The sequence below is a fragment of the Akanthomyces muscarius genome (assembly GCF_028009165.1).
Source record: "Akanthomyces muscarius strain Ve6 chromosome Unknown contig_16, whole genome shotgun sequence".
Taxonomy (NCBI): Eukaryota; Fungi; Ascomycota; class Sordariomycetes; order Hypocreales; family Cordycipitaceae; genus Akanthomyces; species Akanthomyces muscarius.
In genome coordinates, this window is record NW_026611617.1 from 548,996 (window position 1) to 572,651 (window position 23,656).

The window sequence follows — 23,656 nt, forward strand, 5'->3', positions numbered from 1 at the left end:
TACGATTTGCGCATGCAGCAATTGGCCTAGGTCCCGAGCGGGCTCCGCAGAAATCGTGAGCGTTCCTTGCAGTCCCGCGTCCGTTGAAGCTCGACCCAGTCGAAAAGCAGCCAGACTGTGCGTGCTCTCTTGCAATTTCGTGGATCCTTGATGCAGATGGGGAGGCTTGTACAGAATTGAGCGGCCCAATGAACGTATTAGGTCTAGGGATGGAAGCTGGCTGCAGATGCGTGCAGTAGTGCGAGTCCAAGGGGGCTAGTTTGTCGAGGCGGTCAGCGAGCGCGTCGCGAAACTGCGCTGCAGACAGATGATGATGGAGATTTTTGCATGACCGCTCCACCATGGTGAGCGGTAGTGGACTCTGAAGCGCCAGCCCGACACGGCACGAGGTTGTCAGCCTGCCACTTCATGCAGGCTTCGTACCATTGTGCATATTATTTATTTCCTGAGTGGCTCTCTGGCTCTCAAATCTATCTTGGTGCATGTATGGAGCGGCGGTGAAGAAGCAAAGCGCATGGCTGCCCGATTCGATGCTGGCGATGCAGGTCTCGCTTGTGGATTCTATCGCTTGTCATTTTTTACATTGATGCATACAAGGAGGGTCTAGCGGCACGCCGTTTGCGAATCAAAGAACAGGCTCTGTCCGTAGAAGCATGCGCTCGTGAAGACTGCAGCACAAGTTTCGCCAGCCACCTCCTTGGCTGGCGAGGCGCTTCACAGCATGCACAGTGCGGATGCCGCCAGCGTTTTGCACATAGTTGAAACGGTTCAAAACAAACGGAATATGGATACAAGCTGGGCAGCTTTGCATCTACAAGCTGGGCCTGTGCACGCTGGCAAATTGTTCAAGCTGCCAAGTACGACTCCTCGCATGACGGCATTGATGGGGCTGAGAAGGAATCAAATGGAAGCAAAGCATTGAGAACCATTCCAGTCATGAGTAGTAAAGGCCAGAACGGCCTCAAGAGAGCACATGTCTGAAATTCCCGGCTAATAATAGTAAGATGAGCACAGCGGCACCTGATGGACTCACAACAGATAGACCTGTTACTACGGGTGAAGCCGCCCACATGCCAGTGCCAAAACAGCGGCACCACACGGAGGCCACTGTAGCTATGAGATCAGTGACAGTACCTGGCTGCGTCTGGCGTGTACACCATTTCTCGGATGCATTGCCTCAGTAAAATGGTAGCTTTTCAAGATGAGACAAGTATCTGTTAGCTCTCCTCATATTGCTACTGGTATTGGCGGCTTCATCTCCCTCCTGAGGGACAGCCTGCATATGCCCCCGCAGCAGTCTTCTCCACTGCTACACTGGCTGGCTTGTTCAGGTACATTGCCTGGTCCACCGTCTTTATTCAATGCTCTGACGCTCCCACGTCCCAGGGGAATTTAGCGGAGGGAGTCGTATTGCGAGGCGGTGGAAGTTTCCGCTCTGAATATTGGTTTCTCCTGGAATTCATTTACACAGGACTCGGTGCAACCGCTGAGCATCGCGGGGCAGTCCCCTTTTCAAACCTTGCTCCTACGTGGCTGACGAACAGCTCGGCCAAGATACTGGAAATGCCCGCCCGGTGAAACGGGCACACGGCGGCATCGTTGCGCCTGGTATCGAGCTTGGCGGCGGCTTGGGCAAAGGGATAACAGATCAACAGCACAGTGCAACCACACGTTTGATAATGCCGGCAGGTAGAGGAGGGCGGCAGGTGGTCTTCTCCGCCAATAGGCAAGGTGCCTGGCAGAGGATCCCCATTGAATAATAACAGGGACATGCAGGCTGATAGGAGTGCATGCCAGCAGCCCAGCCCAATGAAGAACCCTGATTGATGGACGGTTGAAACAGAAGCACATCGAAGACAGAGCCAAACACTCGGCACACCATCTACTTGAGAGATTGTGTATTTGTTTGGATTGTTGATTGCATCGCTTGCGGCGAGATATCATTGTGCCTACCATTGATTGGACACGCCAGCAGCCCGTTTGTAATGATAACTGGCTGATCACGACGCGGGGCAATTGGTTGCTGGATCGGCACCCCAGAGCAACTTTATTATCAGATAACACGGTGGCAGCAGAAGCTCTGGGCAGTTTGTTGGGCCGTGCCAGCGACCGCATCTGTCAATGGGCCGTAATCGCTCAATGCGTCGACTTGACCTGATGGCGTCAGCTAGTGAGCCACGGTACAGGTTGCCACCGTGCGAGCGATACAATCTATCAGTTCCAGACTGAGTCTGTTGAGGGGCTCGTGACCTGGACCGCAAGTAGCGTGTCAGCTCTGGGCCGTCGCAACGGTACTGTGATGGATGGTACCGGGCGGTGAAGCCGACATGAGCAAGGAAAGTATACCGTGCGAACTGGCTAGGCTTGGTGCGGACCGGTCACGCTGGCCTCTCGTCATTTCGCTGCTGGACTGCGTGTTGTTTTGGCGCTCCACTAGGCAACCGAATGCCAGTAGCGGACAGGTATTATTAGGTGCTCGTAGCGCCTGGGCACGCACCCCCAGCTTGCGGGTTCTGAAGCGGCGCGCTGGGGAAGAACTGCAGGCGGCGACACCGCTCTGTAGCCTTGGTTAGCGGGTACCGTGGTGCTCACGCGGGAGGTAGGCGAGTCGTAAGTACCGGCTTGTGGTGCCCAGACACCAGACTCTGGCCTGCCTCGGGCCCCTGGTGATGCGCTCGCACGGTAGATGAGCACTGTGAGGCGCCACTCGCAATACGCCGCTGATCACGCACAGCCAATGAGACGCAAGAGACATGGTTTGAGCTAGTACCAGTCGAGGCAGCTAGCGCCAGGCTGCAGGTCAACCCAGACCCGGACTGTCCAGTCCTGTCAGCCACCCAGGTGCGCACAAAGAGCACAGCACTCGCACTGCACCGCGACTTGGCAGGTCACACTCGCCAGGTATCCACACGTAATCGTAACGCCAGCCGGTACGTACTGTGCAGTCTGGTCCACATTCTGCGACAGTCTCCTTCGAGACCACCCTCCTACAGTGCGCAGCACTGTGCACCCGGTAGGTACCTGGTATCCGCCGCCGCAGCAGCGCCATCGAACTCCCCCCACCACCCCCGGAACCGCAGGCCCAGCGACTGTCCCAGGTGCTTCGACTAGCGACCCCCCCGTTCCACTTGCTTCCATCCAGTCCATCCTCATCACCGCCATTCCCTTACTCGCCCTTCACTTCCTTCCTCTCTTAACCTTTCTTCACCCTTCTTTATCCCGTCCCGTCCTCCTTCTTGTCCATCCGCTTCTCTCACGGCTCGCCACACTTCCGTCGTGAAGGCCCTCTTTCTCCTCGAGCTTGCAGCTTTCTTGTGTTCACGCCACCACCGGTGCGTCGCACACGCCAAACGCTACCTCCCAACCGTTCCAAACACCCGTCCACACTCTGCAAGCAACAGCCAACGGCTTCCATTCGCCGCTCGACTATCATTGCCAATCATTGTCGAGAGAAAGAAGGCTCACGGACTCGATCAGCATCGTCTTTATCTGGAGTCCTGCTGAACATTTCCGCACGCTTTCGCATCAACTGCTGACGACCGACCCGCAATCCCGTCGCCTCGCCCCGACCACGTCACGATCCACCGGTCTCGGCTTCTCCAACAACAGTCATCCATCAAGGCACGCAAGCTAAATAGACGTCCAATCACTCTTGGTCGCTGGGATTCAATTCCGTTTTGCTTTCACCCAAACGCCTACGTCAACTCTCGGCACGTGCCCGTTCGGACACCATTTCCTCCTGGTGACAGCTCTACCTCAGGGAGAGCTCAGCTCTGACAGGTTCCAGTTCGTCTGGCCCGACAAAGCCGCTCACTACACCCTTCGCCAGTTTCGTTTCATCCTCAACAAATAATCTCAAACCTCGACTGTTCAATTCCCAGACGGCTTCGCCCCACCCCGTCTTTGCGTTCATCTCGACAGCATCTTCGCTGCCGCATTCATTTCTTCGTCAAAACTATACACACACACTCTCACACACGACCTCGATGTCATTATAACGCCTCTTCTTCTTTTTTGTCGGTTTTTTCGAACCTGGGAAAGTCGCCATCGGCACCCGCCTACTCGCTACTCCGACGATTCGACACCACATTTCATTTGTTCTATTATTGTCAACTTTTTTTCAAATGAGCCATTGATTCAGCCACGACCACCATCATAGTCACCCAAATCGAGCCGGGTGCACCATCGCTTTCTACACCACAGCTACCTGTACATTCCAACTTGAGCTTTCGCTTGCTTCGGTCATACATCGAATACTTTCCTCATCTTCATCACCCACTTCACCATTCGATCTGCTTGTACCAAAGCTCGTTCAAGGCTTTTTGTTGCGCAGCACCTCTACTTTCCCGTCAAAGCGATTATACGGAACACACCCGTGACTCTTTTGTACAACTACTACCGTCACTTCATTTTCGCGTGCGATTCATTGCATCTATCTTGCCAACTTTTTTCATTGTCTTTTTCGTCTTTTCTATATCCTTCAATCCTTCAAGCATGGAATGCTTGCGGGATAATTTTGTCGGAGGCGTCCTCCTCGATGGAGGTCGCTTCCAAACCCTTTCACCACTCAATCACGGCTCTTTCGGCATGGTGTTTATGGCGCAGGATCTTGCATCCAACCAGCCGGTTGCGATCAAGTGCTTGACCAAAAAGGCCGGCCAAGGCGATTGCCAAGAGTTTGCCGTTGATGAGCGCTCCGAGGAAATGGTTCTTCACCGAGCCATCAGTCCTCACGACAACATCGTCAACCTCATTCACTCTTTCGAAACCGAAGCCCACATTTATCTCGTGTTGGAGTTTTGTGGCCAGGGCGATCTTTACGAAGCGATCCGCAACGGCCATGGACCTCTCCAGACTGAGCACGTTCGTCAATTCATGCTAGAGCTTGTGGACGCTGTCGAATACATCCACTCCAAGGGCATCTACCACCGAGACATTAAGCCTGAAAACATCTTCCTCACTCAGGATGGTGCCATGAAGCTTGGTGACTTTGGTCTAGCTACGACTGACAAGTGGTCATACGAGATGACTGTTGGAAGCGATCGCTACATGGCTCCTGAGCAATTCGATTCTGCTGGTGCTGGCTACTCGCCTGCCGAGGCTGATGTTTGGGCCATTGGTATCTGCCTTCTCAACATTCTCTTCTCTCGCAACCCCTTCACCACCCCGACGGAGGCCGATCCTCTCTTCCTTGACTACTCCCGGGACAAGCAGAGCCTGTTCGACGTCTTCCCTTCGATGTCCCAGGACACGTACGAAGTCATTGTTCAGTGCATGAACTTGGACCCCAGGAGACGTTCTTTGATCGGCGCCAGAGAAGCTTTGATGCGCGTCGTCTCCTTCACCACCGATGACGAGTCCCTGGACGACTTTTGTGGTGCTGAAAAGGCGACGGTGGCCTCTGCCAACAGAGAGCCCCTCCGCACACCTTCCTTGCAAAGCCCTCAAGTCGAGTTTGGTGCCTTTCCTTGGACACGCGCCCTGCACGCTACTCCCCAGCGTACTGGTCGTCAACTCAGCGCGATCCCCGACGACGAGAGCTACACCGAAGACCTCTTCTCCAAGTCCGAGAATACTGTCGACTGGTGTTCGGCTGCCCCTCAGACGCCGTCCATGTCTTCGACACTGGAGTCGCATCTTATGCCAGCGATGAAGTCCATGACAATCAGCCAGCCCAGGCGCCCCAAGATCTCGCCTGCTGCAGGTTCACTGCCGATCACCATGGCCAAGCCACTCACGCTTTCCATGTCGTCTGTCTTTGGTCGACGCGACCCGGTCTCCAAGAGCTGGAGCGATATGTGGGATGAGGATGAGGAGGAAGAGTTTGAGCAGCAACGCGAGGCTCTCAAGACCCTCAACTCACGCACATGGAGCCACGAGAGTGTCCTTGACGCCGAGAAGGAGAATTCTCAACCAGTTCCCGAGGTTAACCAGATCGATGGCGACGTTGACGGTGACTTGGCTGATGGCTTCTTCTTCCACGAGCCCATCCTGCCCAAGCCGGCCGAGGCCGTGCCACGCTACTCTCCTCCTTCGAAGCGAAACAACTTTGACAAGTGGTCTGCTCTCGGTGAGCGCCGCCGCGGCGGCTCTGCAATGGACAACCAGAAGCCACACGCTTTGAAGCACCGTCGTTCTTTTGGTTTTGGGTACAAGTCTAACGAGGCGGGCGTTTTTGATACAACACTACGGAGCGCAATGAAGGACCGCGCCAAGGAGTTGCCCGTAAGCAAGGGCAGAGATCTGAACTGGCGTCGTGATGGACGCACGGATCTTGGGGATATTGAGTGGGTTGGTGGCTGGTAAGAGTCCCTCGGGCTACTGCCTACCGCCAATCGTGGTCGAAGTCACCACATCGTGCAATTGTTGAAGCTACGTTGTATACAGCATGCTTCGCAGATGGACGTCAATGTCAGATTTTGACCCGCTTTCTGTGTATTAGATAGTCTTTATAAATAGGAAATACCAGAGGTTACCCACTCATATTATGTTCCAAGTACATGTGATTAGTCAATGATGCCGAGCAAGTTGTGCCAGGCGTTTGGAACCCAATCAGGCAAGTTGCACAGCATGTGGTGGTACTGCAGTATCGTTCATCCACAGCTGGGTGATACACATCTGACGTTGCTCGCACGTCTGACAAGTGATGCGTGGCGTTACGGTAGGACAAGTCAGACCAAGATAGACCAAAGTAGAAGGTGACGCTTAAAAGTATTCATGAATCATCTATAAAGTGCCCGCCTAGGCGTTAACCATGCTCTTGGGCAGAAACGTGCAGGCAGTCCCGAACATGCCCAGGATGGCAAAAACAACAATAATAACCCATGAAATAACACGCTCCAGCCGTGGGATATCATCCCAAAACAGCTTCAGGTAAAATGCAATCGGAAAGATGACGGAGATGAGCGTGCACAGGGCGGCTCCGAGAAATGCACAGACCGAATCAAAGGAGGGAAAGACAATGGAGATGGCGAGGAGGACGAGCACGACGCCGACGCGCACGCTGGCACGCTGGACGTCCCGCACCCAGGGGCGGCCGACGTCGCCGCCGCCCTCGGCATGTGGCTGCTCGAAATGGAGACCGAAAATGACGTCGGCCGTGGTGACGAGCGGTCGCGCGCTGAGCGGAATCTTGGTGAGGGGGATGACGGCGACGCAGACGCACATGACAACGGTAAGGCCCGGCGGGTAACCCTTGGTCCGGAGAATGTTGGAGGTGATGGCGTTCTTGATGCCGTCGCCAAACATGAGGATGCCAATGACGGCAAGACAGGTATCCAAAACGTACTAAGCCAGGGTCAGCGATGAAAGCAAACGTTCAGCAGGTCAACGTACGGAGAATGAAAAGGTGACCCGGACAGCCTTGTGCCATTTATGAGGGTGTCGCATGTCTCGATAAATCTGGTGTAAATTGCAGTTAGTGCTCCGAATACAAGTCGAGTCGCTCTGCGCTTACCGAAGGAAAGACGGAATGGGCACCCCAAGGACTGGCCATTAGCCCATACGCCAATGGCAAAGCCAGCCAGTTGGATGGCCACAGGTGGGTGACTGCAGGCTCCCAGAGCGAACCTGGCGTTTCCTTCTTCACCAGGCCATCAATGATGACTATACAAACAACTAGCATCTCGTTAGTATGGCGCGCCTGCGCATTGGAAGTCTCACGTACTGCAGAATGTAGAAAAGATGCCCACGACGCTGGTATAGCTCAGCCACCGCAGCGGCAACATATTCAAGCCCAGGACCAGGGCTGCGCAGACGCACTTCCACGTTGTCGCGTCGCCAAAGTCCGGAAACAGCAGGTCCAGCGAGTCTGCAAACAAAATGACCAGCGCCACGCACGCAGCCAGCAGCTCGAGCGTGAACAGCGCGGAAACCACGACGCGGGCGCGCGGGCCAAACGACACGTACGCCAGGTCCGAGTAGGTAATCAGGGTCACGTCGCGACGCATGCACCGCGCCAGCAGGTTGGCCGTGTGCGACGTCACGGCCGCCGTGAGGGTGAGGATGCCGATGCCCAGCACCCAGCCGCTCATGCGAAACGCCAGCGGCAGGCTGAGCATGCCAACGCCGATGATGGCGTTGATGGCATTGAACGTCGACTGCGGCAGCGTGCTTTGGCCGTCGACGGTGAGCACGACCTTGTCGCCCTGCTTGACCTCCTTGACCAGGATCGGGTTCTCCTCGCCAAACGCGGGATCCTCGTGGACGCCCGAGGCAGCAGCGCTCGACCGTCGCCGAGGGATGATGGAGGCACGCGGCCGCAAGACGCCCGAGCTCATGGTGCCGTACTGGGACCCGCGGTAGGAGCTGTAGCTTCCAATGACGGACGGCGAGGAGAGATGCGGCGCCGCAAAGATGCTCGACCGGCTGGACGACGAACCGGCTGGGAGCGCGCCAGCAGCCATTTCGGCATCCAGGTGCTTCCCCTCGCGGGTGCGGAAGTCTTCCTGCACGGGTCCATCATGACCATCGAGCCCATGACTAGCACCCGGTATCCCTGTCGGCGCTGTTCCCTCGAGATGCTGGGAGAGCAAACCCGAGCGGACGGTGGGCGTCGCCTCGACGGGGCTGCGGCCATAGTATATTGCCTCCTCGTCCGCGTCGTCTCGCTCGGTGGTTTCATTGTACACGATGCTCGGCCGTCGGGGAATCACTTCGGCAAACTCGGCAGCACGCTGCCAGCTGCGTGCAAAGGATCGAAAGCTGTTGACACCGCCGAGATCGGCCATGGCCGCAATACGGTGCCCGACCGATGATCTGAAAACGCAATTAGCACCAGAACCTCACGAAACAGCCAATTCGCCAACGAAGAGCAGATGTACCTCCTCCGATCGCCTCCAGAAATGAGCAGTCGTCCCGTCTCTTCATCGCCAAAGTCACCTTCTTCCTCATCGTCAATGACGTTTTCCTCGGCCAGGTTTCCCGTGTTGAGACCTCGAGACGGCGAAGCTCGCCCGTCGTGTTCAGCCCATGCCGCCGGGTTGCAATCTTGCGGCAGCGATGCCATTGCTTGACTTTGAGGCTGCAACGTTGGCGGAGCGTCGTCTGTTTGTGGAGTCTGTCGCCCGCGAGCCCGCTGCTCTCCCGATCGATGGGCAGATGCACGCTGAGAAGGAGTGGGTGTCTCGTTGTTTGTCACCGGGTGAGCATCGACACGGTTCTTGCACGTGGATCTCGCTATCCTTTTTAAAGCTCGAAAGCAATTCTCAATGCGTGCAATGGATCGAGGACGGGTTGGCGAGAGGGGAAGGCAGCATGGTACGACTCTGCGCGCCCCCCACTCCTATCAAGCTTTTGATTAACCCCAAGGATGCCACTAACTTGATGCGCGATGGCAGCTCGTTAGCGCCTGTCACGAGGGCACTCCAGCAGATACGAACGTACGAAGCCGGGAAGCCCACTGATGTGCGAGCGGGACAGTCCCGTTGTACTAACAGCACCACACAAAGTACATCATAGCCACGCGGAGTTGTGCAATTGGTGTCGTTTTCCCGTTGCGCCCGCTTGATGGAAGAATATTGTAAAAAAAGTACAGACGTAGCTCGACAGCGTATAGAATTTAACAAAAAGGCAAAAAGAAAACATACAACAGCCGGTGTTCGCTGGTCGTCACCGACCCAACTACTAATCTGCCGGTCAACAGCTTGACGAATGCGGAGCAAACGGGACGCAGTATTTTCTGTTGCCTGTGGTCGTATGTAACAATTTGCAGACAAATTCAGGTTATATCCGTGACAGCTTGGCAGTAATGACGAGACCTTCGGCCCTGGCATTGTGTACCTGCGCTAGCCGTATACCAGGTCCCGTCTGACTTCTCGGGCATCCTGGTCGCTGAAGATATGGTCCTATGTGAACGAATAGAGGCTAATTATGGATTATACACGGACCAGTAGTGAACCTAGATCTACAGATTGCCGCGGCGTATCGCGGCAGTTTAGTGTGGTGGTTCTGGTCGGCCCATGCATCGCAGGTGAGACAATCCATGCATGCGTTGTTGATCTCGTGAGCAGGGCTTGATGCATTTTGTGCTGCTATTTAACGGCCGGCTTGTTCATCCTTGTTTGCCGGTCCGTCTTCTTTTTTTCAGTTTCATTATCAACTAGCATGTTGTGTGCCAAGATTGAAGTTACGGCATCCATTCCCATAACAGTCGCTCCAACATTGTCGTCTACAGTATTCATTGCCACGACCAGCGAAAGTTGCCGTTTGCAATGCAAAATTCCACAACCCCAGTACCGAAGACTCAACCGAGAGGCAAAATAGAGCAGTGGTAGCCGAGAGTAACAGACTAACCAGTAGAAGTGGCGGAAAGCGACATCAAATATTGTCTACAGGGTAAGATACGCGTTAAAGAGGTCCACGCTTTCAACATCATAAAACGCTTGAATTGTTGGAATATGCACGACAAAAAGAATACAAATATATACGAAGAAGGCATAATAAACCATTAACAGCACCCCGGATACAATCTATCGCAGTGAAAACTGACTGCTAGTGCCAGTAAACCCCTTGACGCTGGAGCCATAGTTTTTGGCATCACCATAGTACTTGAGGCGGTACGTGCCTGGCTCGGCATTGCCCGCCGTATCCCACTCAATGTCCACCTCGGACCTTCCCAGCACCGCACTCGTCTTGCGCCACGTAAACACCAGGAACCAGTCCGCGTCGTCCCGGACCTGCGTCCACGTGCCGTCACCGCCCTTCTTCTCGACCGCCGCGTACGTGCCCTCGAGACGCAGGTTGTTACGCGGGTTGGCGCCCTGGAACGTCACCTTGGCCACCTCGCCGCGCGTGTACGCCGGCTTGGGCCGCGCCACCTCGTCGCCGAAGCTGCGGCCCCAAGGCGCCGTGTCGTAGAGCACGGGCGGGAGCAGCCGCAGCGACCGCTGCGTGTTGTTGGGCGGCGTGGGGCCCGGGTCAGGCTTGCTGGTCGAGTTGGCCTGCAGGTAGCGCATGCTGCCGGTGCTGAGGCTGATGTAGGCATCCAGCTCGTGGCGGCCGTACAGCGTGGCGGCACCCTCGTAGCGCTGCATCTCGTACTCCTCCGGCGTCGTGACGTAGTGGGCATACACGTTGACGGGGCTGCCGAGAACCACGATGGGGTCCTTGACATGCTCCGCCGCCTTTTTGCCCACGGCCTCCTTCCAGCGCCGTCCACTCATCGTGGTGACTTCGCTGGGGCTGAGAATGACAAAGACCTGTCCGATGCGGAACATTTGAATGTCCACGATATTCGGCTCCCAGGCGTACGGCCAGCTGAGCTCGCCAGCAGACAGGAAGATGGGCTTGGGACTGTGGCAGTCGACCTGCTCCTGGGACGGCTTTTTGACAATGTTCTCGACAAAGTTCCACCACGGGTTGTGAGGCTTGCCCGCGTCGCCCTGGATAAAGTCAAACTCGCCGCGGCCGTCGGTGGTACCCGCCGCAAACGAGTAGCCCAGCGCCGCCGGACACGTCTTGGCCTTTTCGCCGCTGGGGAGGTCAAACTCCCACCCGGCCATGTCGTGGAAGAAGTGAAATGACTTGACGGGACCATGAATCGAGGTCCAGTCGTTGGAGCTCATGATTCTCTGCACGCCGTTGAACTGGCGCGTGGCAATCTCGTGGCAGCTCTTGGCGCCAAAGTCGGGCAGACCGGCGTAGGGACCACGGCCCTGGCACTTGAGAACTGTGCCGTCCTTGCAAGTGGCATCCTCGAGGCGGCACTGGGCGTTGGTGCCATCCTCGCAGAAAGCACCCTCCACGTTGGGAGAGGCATCGCCCAAATTGGCCTGGCTGAAGCCCGCAATAAAGTTGTCGGCATACCGGCTGTTGGACCTGGCGTCCTGCTCGACCATCCAGGCTGCGAGAGCCTTGTTGTCGCCGGCAACATGGGTGTTGTTGCGGTACATGGAGGTGCCATGGGTCGGGAACCAGTTGAGAATGCCCATAATCTTATCGTCTTCGGAGCGTGTGAAGCGGAGCAGCGTCATGGTCTTGTCGGTCGAGTCGGCGTATCGGGCACGCTCTTCGCTGGGGTTGTTGAGGTAAGCCCACAGCGAGCGGTTGATGGCGGCATTCTTGATATCAGTGTATCCAACGTCCAATTTCCCCTCGGTCAGGCTCTGATGAGCGCGCTTGATGGCCTGCACCGTTCCATCCACGAGCGCGTTGTAGCTCTCGTCGTTGAAACCGAGGCCTGGAATTTGAGGCGTCAGGTAGTTGTTCCAGCCGCCGGGCGCAGAGTGGCTGTGAACAGCGGCCAAGGCGACATTATCTTGGTCGTACATCTTGTAGTCGTCACCAAGCTTGGACAGGGCGTCGAGGACACCAAAGCGCACGCTGGTGTCGCCGACCAGGGCGTCGAGGACAACATAGACAGTTCTGGCGCCAGGGTCCTCTGTATCGCCAATGATAAAGGCACGAGCAAAGAGTCTCTGCCGGAGACCGGAACCAATCTGCTGCAGGTTGGCATAGCCAGTCAGAGCTACTTCGGCAACAGGACCAGTAATATCAGCCTTGCCGACGCCGAGGAGGTACTTGCTCTTGCCAGCGTCTTCTGTGAAGCTCCCCTGACCAGAGCCTCCTCCAGAGGTAGCATTGCCTGAGATGGCGTCGCGACCGTCGGTGGTGTTGGCAGAGACAATAGCCGTAGCATTGCCAAAGAGCAGCGCCAAGAGCAGCGTGCAAAGCGTGTAAACGAGGCCGGTGGACCGCATGGTGATGGTGCTCACAAGCTCTTCACTTTCCAACGCTGCGCAAAAAAAACGGCAAAACGAAAAGACACAGTAGAGGGCGTGCCGAAATGGACGCAAATCTCTCGTGGATCTGTCCCAGACACGCTTAGGAATGGGACGGGCCTGCATCATCCTTTATCGTATCCCATTCCCGAGGGCCGTGGGTGAGACACTGCCAAGTCCATCTCTTCTAGATCCGTAGAGCAAAAACTATAAACGCAGGCACATCCGAGCGGGAAGAAAAACGTGGAATTGCCCGGGCCCTGGGAGCGGAGCGGTCCCAGTTGTAAACAATCACAGATGCTTCATGCAAAGGTGGGAGAGGCTGATGCGCACAGTCCTCGCACAGGGTCTACCCCCCCCGACATCATGGCGCAGCTTGTCGAAAGCTCCATTTACGTCGACACGTCGATAAGCCATGCACGGACAGACTAGTTGCCTCTGTCCCGCCGAAAGGCACGGATAAAAACGTGGCAATACCGACGTCTCTTTAGCCTTGATCGCGAGGTCTAGCCTGGAAAAGTAGTAGGCCTTTTCTAGTATCAGGCACGCCTTTCTTGATCCGGCAGTCGGCGTAAGTAGTCTGACTCGGGGAGCCAAAAGATCGAATTCCTTGCGCACGGCTTCCGATTTCGTCTACTGATTCTGACCCTTGGTCGGCGATTACATCAACAACCCGAACTAGCAGACGACAGATGGAGACTGGCAGAGGCCCGAGGAAAGTCGGGTGTCGGCCCTCGTGGTGCAGAGTCTAAATACCACCTTGCCGGTCAACCTCTCAACTGACAGGGTCCCCCCCTCTTGCCTCTGACGAGATGGATAACGGGCCCAACGTGAAGCCCTAGCCGTCAAATCAAATGAAGAATCGTGCTTGGCACATCTCCCGGCGCCACCCGCCGAGGTTGCATTGGTCGCCGAAGGGTACGCCAAATTAAACGACTTGGACGTTTGGACGTCTAGCCTCGACAACATGCATCGTAGCACATGCTTTTCAATCACGGACAATTTTTTCATTCACCTCCCTATGCCGAGTGAGAAAAAGTTTAAATCTGTCTGACCCAGACGTGCAGACATGCCCTCCCCGCTAATCAGCCCTGCAAACACACAGAAAGCAACACTGATGTACGCTGATATTTACGTAAAATTGCCTCAAGACTCCTGAATATTCAAATGACGTAAAAATACATGCTCATCGTAAATATGGCTTCTAGTAATTGTCGTTCAGCGGTCTGACGCTCTCCTGTCCATTATGTTGTCGGCCTGCTCCCACGCCCACGTCTTGTCAATCTCGTAGCCGACCACGTACGACTTGGGATTCGTCTGGCCCTGCTCGCCTTCACGCACAGGCAGCACTGCGATGCGCCGCACTCGGGCCGCGGCGGGAATTTCGGCCGACGAGGTCGGCGTCCGGCCCTGCTCCTCGACGGCCATGGCGCGCATGGCGACGGCCAGCACCACCTGGCTGTCCCAGACGCCTTCCAGACGCTGCGATCTGGTCATGAGGGCAATGGCGCGTCTTCGAATCGCCGGGTCGCGACACTTGTGGATGATGCCGTAGAGCACCGGCACGACGCCTGTGTGCATGTGGAACTGGGGACCCTTGCGCGTGCTGGTCGCTGCCACCGTGTCGTGCTGGCTGCCGCTGTCAGCATCTGTCGCCGCCTCGGCGTGGCGAATCATCTCCCGAAATGCATCCGTGTGCGCATCCCAACGCAGCGGATCCTCTTCCGCGCCTGGCGGGCCGTCAAAAACGGTGGTTTCCACGCCCACGTAGAGTCGCTGAAGCTCCAACAGCGCAAGCCCTCTCTTGCCCTCCTGGGTTGTGAGCTGATCCGCATAGTCCTTTTTGAACTCTTCAAAGGCGGTCACCCACCACCGCAGCTTGACGGGCACCATGCCAACTCCGGCCTGATTATACGTCTCCAGTTCTAGTCTGAGGTTGCTCAGCGCGTGCTGGGCTTGATTGAGCGTGTGAAAGGTTGGCCGTTCCTTCCAGGCAAACTGCTCAAAGTCTAGAATTTCTGCCACCATAGTGGCGAGGTTGGGGTCTACGCCTTTGACCAACTGCAGCGTAGTTAAAATCCGCTTCAGCGATTTTGGTAGGACGAACGTACCATGTATGCTTGCGCCGCTATGCGACTTAAAAAGACGTCGGCGGCGGCAAAGAGCGCGTCTCGATCACATGCAGACGGTCCACTAGATTCAGTATATGCACAGCATGAACGCATACGCTCTTCTTTCAAAATTGCATATCCCGTGACCAGAAGCTGGAGGACAGTCAATGTTCTACCCCGAAGCACCTGCGGCAATCGCCCGTTAGCCTAGTTTGCATTGCGGCGAGAGCTGGCATACCTCGATGCAGATGAATAGAATGCACGATATCAAATGCACATGTGCGTTGCTAGAGTTTCTTTGCGATCCCAGTATACCCTGGATGGACATGTTGTACTGTTTCAGCGCGAAGCGGTCGTGGTTCTGCGGGCCAGAGTAGCCGTGGCGCACAAAGTTTTCATGAAAGGATGACAGTGCAATGACAGAGTGCCAGATTCCTTGATCCATGTTTGCCGTTTGAACTATGTGTGATGTCCATATATCTTCGTGGATGAATGTGAAGAGCTGCGATAGCGTCTTTTCCTGAAAGTATTGAAAAGAGCGCACCTCGTTTGGGGGATACGTAACGTGCATCAATGTCACGAATCGAATGGGTTTGATTTCGGGCAGAGGCTCGTAGCCATCACACTTGCGGCCGGTGGATATACCTGAAGTGACAGTCGTTAGAGAACAGATGCCAAACACGGCATATACATGCATGGAGGGCGTCGGGGTTCAAGCTAACATCTTTTGCAAGAGGGTTGAGCTTCATCGCATTTTACGCGGCGAGCTGAGTGCGGATTAGTTTAGGTGATGTATTAATGCAAGAATAGCTGGAGCATACCCCTGCACAAACGGACACGAGAAATGCTTGGTTAGCATGGTGTTTCCCTACACGATGTCGAATGTTTATAGACCCGGCCCTCGCGGGACGTGCCGCGGTGGACAGGCCAGACACCGAACCCACGGCGTGAAACCCTTGATCATCGCGCGGCTTCGGCTCAAGCGAGCGACCTGAATAAAGCGGCGGTAAAGGCAACTTACTTGCAAGTTCGGCAGCCGGTCCGAACCTTGGGGGCCTTGGCTCGACGGCGCTGGCCAGCCTTGACGTGTGTCATGATTCACATTCACCAATAGAGCGGGCCAGTGCTACTACCAGGGTCGACGGGAGACAGCGCGGCATCTGGCGAAGCGAGACCGTCGCGCTGGGATTGGGCGAGACGTACACGGAAAAGAGAGGGTCTCGTGGTGTGGGATGGGCGATTCGTTTGATTCGCAAGGTCCATACGAGAGAAGATGTATGCTGGGCGATGCCAGAGGGGGGGGGGGGAGCGGAGGCCGTTTTAATAAGACGGGGCCTGCTTGGATCGACCTTGCCTGCAGCGGGGGCGAGAACCCAGGTAAATTAATACCAGAAAAAATATAGAAATGGAACTGAAACAGATGCAATCCTTGCCCTAGCTCGAGCACAAATGCTGCGTCACCGACGGGAGAGGGACGAGACGAAACAGGCGGCCGCTTTTCTTTTAACGAAGCAGGCAAAGAGCAGCGCGGCTAAAAGGTTCAGACTAGATCAGTTGACAGGTCTGGGGGAACTTGGAATAAGGTAGCAAGTCCCTACGAATGGGCCAATCGGGGCCTCGGACCGCCGCCGTTTCCACGTGCAAATTAGACAGCCATCTACCGACGGATCTTGAAATAGCCACTTGAACTGAAACAGCACAAGAATAGCTCAGTCAGTCAGCGATTGACGGTGCCAAGTCGGTAATCTGCTGGTGCCCTGGGGACTTTTGCCGTGATTAGATAGAGCCAGCCCACCGGCAACACGTAATCCTATTTACAAGTCCGCCATCGAACCAAACTATCCGTAGATTGAAACTTTAAAAAGACAAACCTTGCTCGTGTGGGCAGCACTGCGTCAACCTGAACCGGACCACGACAGACCGACCAGAGCCCCCTCCAGAAATCGTCCCAATTGCCTGCTTTCGGCGCAAGCTTTTTGATTCCAGCCCTGCCGAGTTCTCCCGCCTCCCCGTCCCTGGCTTGGCTGGCGATCCTGCCCAGTGACGCCGGCTCGAGATGGTCTCGTCCTGCACCCCGCAATCTCGGCCGCTGCCAGACCGGACCTGTCCGACGCGGCAGATGGGCAGAAGTGGGCGTGTCAATTTGATACACAGTCTACATTATTGGCTCTCCTCAGCCTCTTCGACCTTGCCACAATCCATGCAAAAAGTTTCGAGCCTCTAAGCTTGGCGGGCGTGGCCGTTGCACTAAACAACTAATCAGCGCCCCTCCAGCCTCCACTGCTTGGACGACCGGCCATTTTCCTTGCCTGCCGCCCGTCCCGAATTTCTCTCCATTCCACCAAAACTTTGACATCCGGCTCTCGCTCCACGACTTTTCCCAACATTGCTCGACCATGTCCGCGCGATAACCCTCGCCTCTCCCCTACTCAGCAGCCATGGACCTCGCCATCGCAGCGGCCGCGACCGACGTCGGCCTCACCACCAAGCTCGCGTCCCTGCTGCCCATCCTCGACGCCTTCAACTACCGCCATCGCAACCAGCACAGCGCCTCGCACTGGTGGTCCGCCTTTAGGCAGTTTCGGCATGGTGCCCGCTCTCTGGCAGCGGATCTGCACCGGCACCAGGCTTTGAACCAGCCGCACACTGACAGTAGCAAGAAGAGCACCGCGGCCAAGGCCAAGGCCAAACGTGCCCAGAAGCAGCTTCTTGCGCGCCTGGCTCTGTTCCGGAACCACACTGTCCCCAAGGCGTATATGTATGTACAAACCTATGGTCTTTGCATTCATGCACTCTCTATGGAGTTGATCCAGCCCAGCAAAAAAACAGACACTCTGGCTAACTTGCAATCTCGATAGCTGCTTCTCCCAACTCATTGCCGATAACCAACACGCCGCGCTTGGTCTTTTGCTGTTCAGCGCCCTTGCGAGCGTAAACTCCATACTCGACTCTATATCGCCGCCGCAACAGCAGTCTTCCGGTGCACAGCGTCCTGTTGCGGATACTAGCCCGTCGTCAACACCCTCCACGTCCAATCAACCTCGACAAGGCCGAGACGAGAACACAGACAGAGGCGTGACCATCTCGCGAGATCGCATCGCTGGGGTTGCGCCCAAACCATCCAAGCGGTTAAGCCCCGCTCCCAACGAGGATGCTGCGGCGAAGAACAGGGACAGCGATACCCAATCGAATAAGAAGCGCCCCGTGCGCAGCATAGAGAAAGCTGACCAAGTACTGGAAGCCGATCAAAAGCAAAAGAAGAAGAAATCGAAAAAGAAAGCCAAGGGTGATGAGCTGTCAAGCTTATTCGGGTCGCTATAAATACGCGACCAGAGACAGCATCGCCACAGCGGCCTGTACAAGACCCTGTAAAAGTTTACGACGAAACGACCCTACGTTACGGTCACATCACGACCGTCACGACCATCATGACCAATTCCCGACATAACTTGGGACTGTGTAGTTATAATATAATATCATTCATTACAAAGACAAAATAGTGAATTCAGACCAAATCGCCGTCCAGATTGCTGCCAAAGCACCCTGGTTCAACGTACATCAAAGAAGACACAAGGAGACTTTGGTCTTCTTTCCCATACGCCCAAACAGCTTCCCGTCACTTTGCATCTCCAGAAAAATATTCACACGGAGCCGGAAACATACCTCTTTTTGTCTCGTCCTCGGATTTATCCGGCGCGTCCCAGTATTTGGCAACAATCGCATAGACATTTGCTAGCCAAAAAAATTAAGCAAAGAAAACATTCCCAAATCCCCCAATCCCAGTCACGGTTCGGGGATATCACGACGCCAAAAGACTGCCCGCTGCGGAAAACACGCACTCACCCTAATAAGGGCGGTACGACCAGATGCGAGCCTTCATGTCGCCGGAACCAGTGGCAAAGTAGCCACCCTGGGGACTGGGCGCAACAGAGATGACCGAGTTCTTGTGGCCCTGAAGCATGAGCTGAGTCGTGCCGGTGCGGGGATCCCAGAATTGCACGCCGCGGTCCTTGGAACCGGAGAGCACCCAGTTGGCATCGGGGGTGAGTGCAACGGAGAGGACAAAGTCGCGATGACCCTCAAACGTCTTGACGCACTTGCCACCCTTGGGCTGAGCGTTGGGACCGCCGCGAGGGCCGGTAAGCTCCCACATCTTGATGGTTCGGTCCAAGGAACCAGAGACGAGGTCCTTGCCGTTGGGCGAAAAGGCCACCGAGTAAACCGAATCCTTGTGTCCGTCAGGTCCCTCGAGACGCTCCACGAGGAAGCCCGAGTGAATGTCCCACACGCGGACGCTCTTATCGAGCGAACCAGCGGCGACATATTGGGTGTCGGGAGAAATGGCAACAGTCGTGACACCATCCTCAATAGTGAGGGTCAGAGTGTTGGTGCCAGACTCGATATCCCAAAGTCGTACGGTTCGGTCGCCGGAGCCCGATGCGATGGTGCGGCCGTCGCGGGCAAAGTCGAGCGAGTAAATATCCTGCTCGTGGCCCGAGAAGTGGTTGCGGATAGTGCGCGTCTGAATGTCCCAGACCTAGTGAACGGTTAGCATGATAATTCATCAAAACTTGGCGCGATAACTTACGCGAATCAGCTTGTCCTCAGCGCCGGTAGCTAGGTAGCGACCGTCGGGACTGAAGCAGACACTGCGGATGTACAGATCGGCAGTCATGTCCTGGGCGCCGTGATCCTCCAGGGTGAGGATCTTCTCACCCGTCTGGACGTCAAAGATCTGCGCAGAGCGGTTGCAGCCGGTGGCAACGTACTTGCCGTCATGGCTGAATCTCACGCAGCAGACCACACTCTCGTGGGTGAGAGAGTGGACCAGGTCGACGTCAAGAACGCGCTGAACCTGGGGGTTGAAGATGGCGTACCAGTCATTGCCAGTCTTCTTGTTGTGAGGAGCAACAGAATCAACCTCGAGGTCACCAAGAGAGTTTCCCACGGGAGGAGGGCGTGGGCCGAGGCGGTGGTCGGGCGTAGGGTGGCTGACTTGCGGCGAAGCATTAGCAGGATACGGCGCCGGGGTGTTGATCTGCGGAGTGGCAGGACCAACGGCGTTCGGGGGTCGGCCGACACCGCGACCTCCTCTAGGACCTGGAGAAGCGGTAGCCTGAGGAGGCTGGGGGCCAATGCCGTTTGGGGCCGGAGGACCCTGGGGGTAGCCCTGCTGGTAAGGAGGCTGCTGGGCGTTGGGATGAGGAGGGCCTGGGAGACCAGGAGGGCCTTGACCCATCTGATGCTGAGGGCCCATCTGCTCCTGAGGAGGCCCATGCTGCTGAGGAGGAGCTAGACCTTGCTGGTTACCACCAGCCATGATGCCGCTGAAGAGACCGTTGCCAGGAGTGATGGAGGGTGGTTGAGAAGGGCCGGCGTGCTGGGGAGGACCGGGCATACCAGGGGCAGGGGCGCCTTTGCGAGCGGCCTCGAGTTGATGACGGAGCATGGCGATTTCTTCCTCGTATCTGCAGCGACTTGGTTAGCGGCAGACTGGTGATGAAGCTGGAGCTGGCGCTTCCAGAGGCGCTTCCGGGCGCCCAAGACATACTTTTGCTTGAGAGTCATGTGCGTCTGCTCCATGCTGTAGACCTTTTCGCGAACAAGCTGCATTTCGCTAACCTGAGCAGAGACTAGTTCCAAACGCACAAAGTTAGTATGGAGGTTTGGGGGGCGGGCAGCCGAGTACATACTCTGATGCTCAAAGCCATCGCTCTGGCGGATTTGGGTATCAAACTCGGCACGAACTTGCTCGAGAAGCTCGTTGAGACGAGCGTTGTTTGGGGGCACAGCCCCCATACCACGGTGGGAATACATGGCGATAAGACAATCTGTGTTGACGTGGTTGATAGAGTGACGCGCCAACAATGTCGTTGGTCACTGGGAAACTTTTTGTGGCTGTCGTGGCGGTTCGGCTGGCGGGGGTATCAAAGCAACACAAAAAACAATTGTCAACGCGAGTTGCGCGAGGAAAAGCAACCGGTGATGGCGATGAGCTGGCGGCGTAGAGAATCGAACGCAAACGCTCGCAGCGTCGAGGGGTGTCCGGCAGACTGTCGCGGGAGGAAAACGCCGAGGCGGAGAGAGAGGCAAAGGACACGGAGGGCGCTATCGTGATGGAAGGAGACGCACGACTGGAAAGCACCTCTGCGCCTGTGCCGTCAATCGAGGAACTGATGGCAATGGTGAATGGTTGGATGGTGGAGATGGTGAGATGCGGGAGGGGAGGTGAAAAACAAGAGCGCACTGGCAAGAGGAGAAAGAAAAGGAAGATGGAGCCCCAAACGCAAGGCGCTCTGGGAGGTGCTGGTGGCTCGGCGCAGGCTGGCACTGGGGATGATGGGACAGAGTGGGACCCCCTGTTGGCGCTGGTGGTGGTGCTTGCAGCAAGCCACCGGCTGTGGAGGGGGGGTGGGGAGGGGCCTCTGTCTTTTAGCGTCTGGCGGCAGGCGGCAGGGGAAGACACAGGTGTCAGTAGCCTGTAGGGCTCTGGGCTCTCGGGGGCGTGTTGGTGGTGGTTGGGGGGAGTGGGCTGGGGAATTTGTAGCAGTGCATGGCAGGGGGAGGGCGCGGGCTATTTGTGGAGGGTGGGTGTGGCGACGCAGGCCGCACACCTTTACAGTTTACTGATGCTTACAGTACCAGGTTTTGCAGGTGCACTACACGCACACGACGGATCACGGCTGGTGGCACAACCAGTGGCTGATTCTCTCGGTTGCGCCTCGAGACAAGCACAAGCCAACGCCGCTACAGCGGTGGGTTTAGGTAATGAAGCGGGCCTTGTTCCGAACATTCTGAACGTGGTCTTTCCCTCTCCCGCTGCTCATCAGTTTTGGCTCAGGGAGGGGGGTGATGTCTTTGGTGGGTGTGCCCGCTGGCGAGACCAAGACGGAGATGTGCAGTCTGGCCTGATGGCGGGGGGCGTGCTCTGCATGCACTCCCACCCGATGCTGGTAGCTAATTAATTATTCGTGTGTCTACTTGCCTATTCACGGACGCGCAGTTCATATCTGCGGTGGGTGCGTGCGAGGCAGCGACGGAGTGCCGGTGTAGTCGTAAATGTATTGCTCCGATGATGATGGCACACGGGTACACGGGTGATGGCCGGCATGAAAATTAAATCTGACGCTCAAGAAAATACGACAAACCTGGCTGCTATTTTCGACAACAATTGCCTACGTAGTGCATGCACTCTGGTTGGGAACTTTGATGACCTACCTGGGCTTGACTACATTTAATGTCCTTCCGAAGCCATCGCCAACTCTCTGAAATGCAGAGCTTACCTTGACGGAGAAAAGGTGAGCCAGTCTCAAAGAATGCATTTGCACCGCAAAAATAATAATGCCAGAAAATACACACACAATACTTCCCTTTTTAGCAGTTGGCAGCCCTTCTCCCCCCACCCCCCCCCCCTCCAGCCTGCAATCGACGCCGACCAGCCGCACAGCTGTGAGGGTTTCAAACATTTCCAGACGATGTTTATTGCGTGGTGCGTGGCGGCTGGTGGGGGCCGCGAGTTTGGGTTGCAAGATGCACCCTGCTTGGCCCAGGGACAGACACCCCTACCATTCCGTGCCCCGGCAGCCGCAAATGCGCTAACTGCTTAGACGTCACAGGAGGCAACACCAGTGCCAGTAAGCCAGAGTCGACAGGTGCCGTATCCTTTTGACCGGAGCAAATGATCTGCAGCAGTGGCGCGACCTTTTATTCGCAGTTTTGTCTCGCTCAATTCCCCATAAAACGTTGCTTCGACATAAAACGTTGCTTCAAAATAGAAAGCTGCAACAGACGACAAAATACTCCAGCGGCATAAGAATTCGTCGTAGGGGCGTGCAGAGTTGCTTCGGATGCCACTAGCCCTCCGACCCTGACCCACCCTGTCCAACACGTCGCTGCCTTTCCTTTTTCTAGCTCACTTCCATCTTTTCGAGGGCAACCAAAAGGAACAAGACGACGCAATACGGCACAGCATCGCTTGCTTGCTTTCTTTCTGCATCCTGCCGAACTAGTGCACACTGGTGCATCCCAAATCTGCCCGAACGCTCTATTTCGCCGAGCAAGCAAACCGGGGCTCCGGTCTGTGCCACGTAGCGTCTGGAAACGGAGGCCTTTCCTAGCAGCCTCCAGCACGGACGATCCAGCAGCTTCATTCATGGTAGCCGAGTAGTCGCTGATTGTACCTATCCAAGCGCTTTCGTCGCTGTCATGGAGCTACGATGCTGCAAGACGGGACTGGTCTGCAGGCAACATGTCATATGTCCAACCCTGCGCACATCCGCGAGCTTCCAGTCTCAACAGTAGCATATGTGCTCTGATCCCTGTCTTACTATTCTATGCTGAGTCTATGTCGCATCAGACACTACTGACCTATCAACTATCAGCCTATGGCTATCAACCTATCAGGTTGAATATACATATTGCGGTGTTCGGAGCCTTCATTGTTTCGCTGCACGCCTGCCTTTTGCTGGCCCCAGAAGCAAGTCCTCAGCCGCAAGCCCTGCGTACCGCCTCAATTGCCTGCACACCCTGCAAAGCGCATGCATTTCGGGTAAATACCAGTGCGGCGTGCATTGTGGCCGTCATTCCGCAGAGTACCAGTACCAGGCAAGTGGGTGACAAAAAAAGAGGCCGCTCTAGGCAGGACGTGGAAGCACGGATAGTGGCTTGCTACTTCTTTTTATATTTTACTGTCTTCTAATATTTTTACTCTTTCTAATAATTATTTTCCATCTTGTTATTTTCTCTTACTCTCCCCCCTCTTCTTGTTCTCCCTAGCTTGCCTGATTTTCTTCATTTCTCTTCTTCCATCAACAACTACTGGTGTCT

General features: G+C 55.8%; 6 protein-coding genes across 6 annotated transcripts; 2 read left to right on the forward strand and 4 right to left on the reverse strand.

Annotated features, from left to right (window-relative positions):
* Positions 1-4,494: 4,494 nt before the first annotated feature.
* Positions 4,495-6,306, forward strand: LMH87_008211 (uncharacterized protein; the record flags this gene model as incomplete). Its single annotated transcript, XM_056195761.1, has 1 exon — positions 4,495-6,306. One exon carries the CDS (start codon positions 4,495-4,497, stop codon positions 6,304-6,306), a length of 1,812 nt encoding a protein of 603 aa, XP_056057303.1.
* Positions 6,307-6,741: 435 nt separating this feature from the next.
* Positions 6,742-9,007, reverse strand: LMH87_008212 (uncharacterized protein; the record flags this gene model as incomplete). The annotated part of the gene is made up of 5 exons (XM_056195773.1): positions 6,742-7,287; positions 7,336-7,401; positions 7,457-7,617; positions 7,667-8,757; positions 8,823-9,007. The coding sequence occupies 5 exons, from the start codon at positions 9,005-9,007 to the stop codon at positions 6,742-6,744; spliced, it is 2,049 nt and encodes a 682-aa protein (XP_056057304.1).
* A 1,462-nt stretch (positions 9,008-10,469) lies between these two features.
* Positions 10,470-12,848, reverse strand: LMH87_008213 (uncharacterized protein; the record flags this gene model as incomplete). Its single annotated transcript, XM_056195785.1, has 1 exon — positions 10,470-12,848. The coding sequence occupies one exon, from the start codon at positions 12,846-12,848 to the stop codon at positions 10,470-10,472; it is 2,379 nt and encodes a 792-aa protein (XP_056057305.1).
* Positions 12,849-13,937: 1,089 nt separating this feature from the next.
* Positions 13,938-16,093, reverse strand: LMH87_008214 (uncharacterized protein; the record flags this gene model as incomplete). Its single annotated transcript, XM_056195797.1, has 7 exons — positions 13,938-14,780; positions 14,831-15,016; positions 15,069-15,475; positions 15,553-15,597; positions 15,652-15,677; positions 15,852-15,910; positions 16,034-16,093. The coding sequence occupies 7 exons, from the start codon at positions 16,091-16,093 to the stop codon at positions 13,938-13,940; spliced, it is 1,626 nt and encodes a 541-aa protein (XP_056057306.1).
* Positions 16,094-17,268: 1,175 nt separating this feature from the next.
* On the forward strand, positions 17,269-18,151 carry LMH87_008215 (uncharacterized protein; the record flags this gene model as incomplete). The annotated part of the gene is made up of 2 exons (XM_056195808.1): positions 17,269-17,588; positions 17,689-18,151. The coding sequence occupies 2 exons, from the start codon at positions 17,269-17,271 to the stop codon at positions 18,149-18,151; spliced, it is 783 nt and encodes a 260-aa protein (XP_056057307.1).
* A 184-nt stretch (positions 18,152-18,335) lies between these two features.
* LMH87_008216 (uncharacterized protein) lies at positions 18,336-20,647 on the reverse strand (the record flags this gene model as incomplete). Its single annotated transcript, XM_056195819.1, has 6 exons — positions 18,336-18,415; positions 18,494-18,562; positions 18,722-19,367; positions 19,419-20,298; positions 20,382-20,463; positions 20,524-20,647. 6 exons carry the CDS (start codon positions 20,645-20,647, stop codon positions 18,336-18,338), a joined length of 1,881 nt encoding a protein of 626 aa, XP_056057308.1.
* Positions 20,648-23,656: the final 3,009 nt, after the last annotated feature.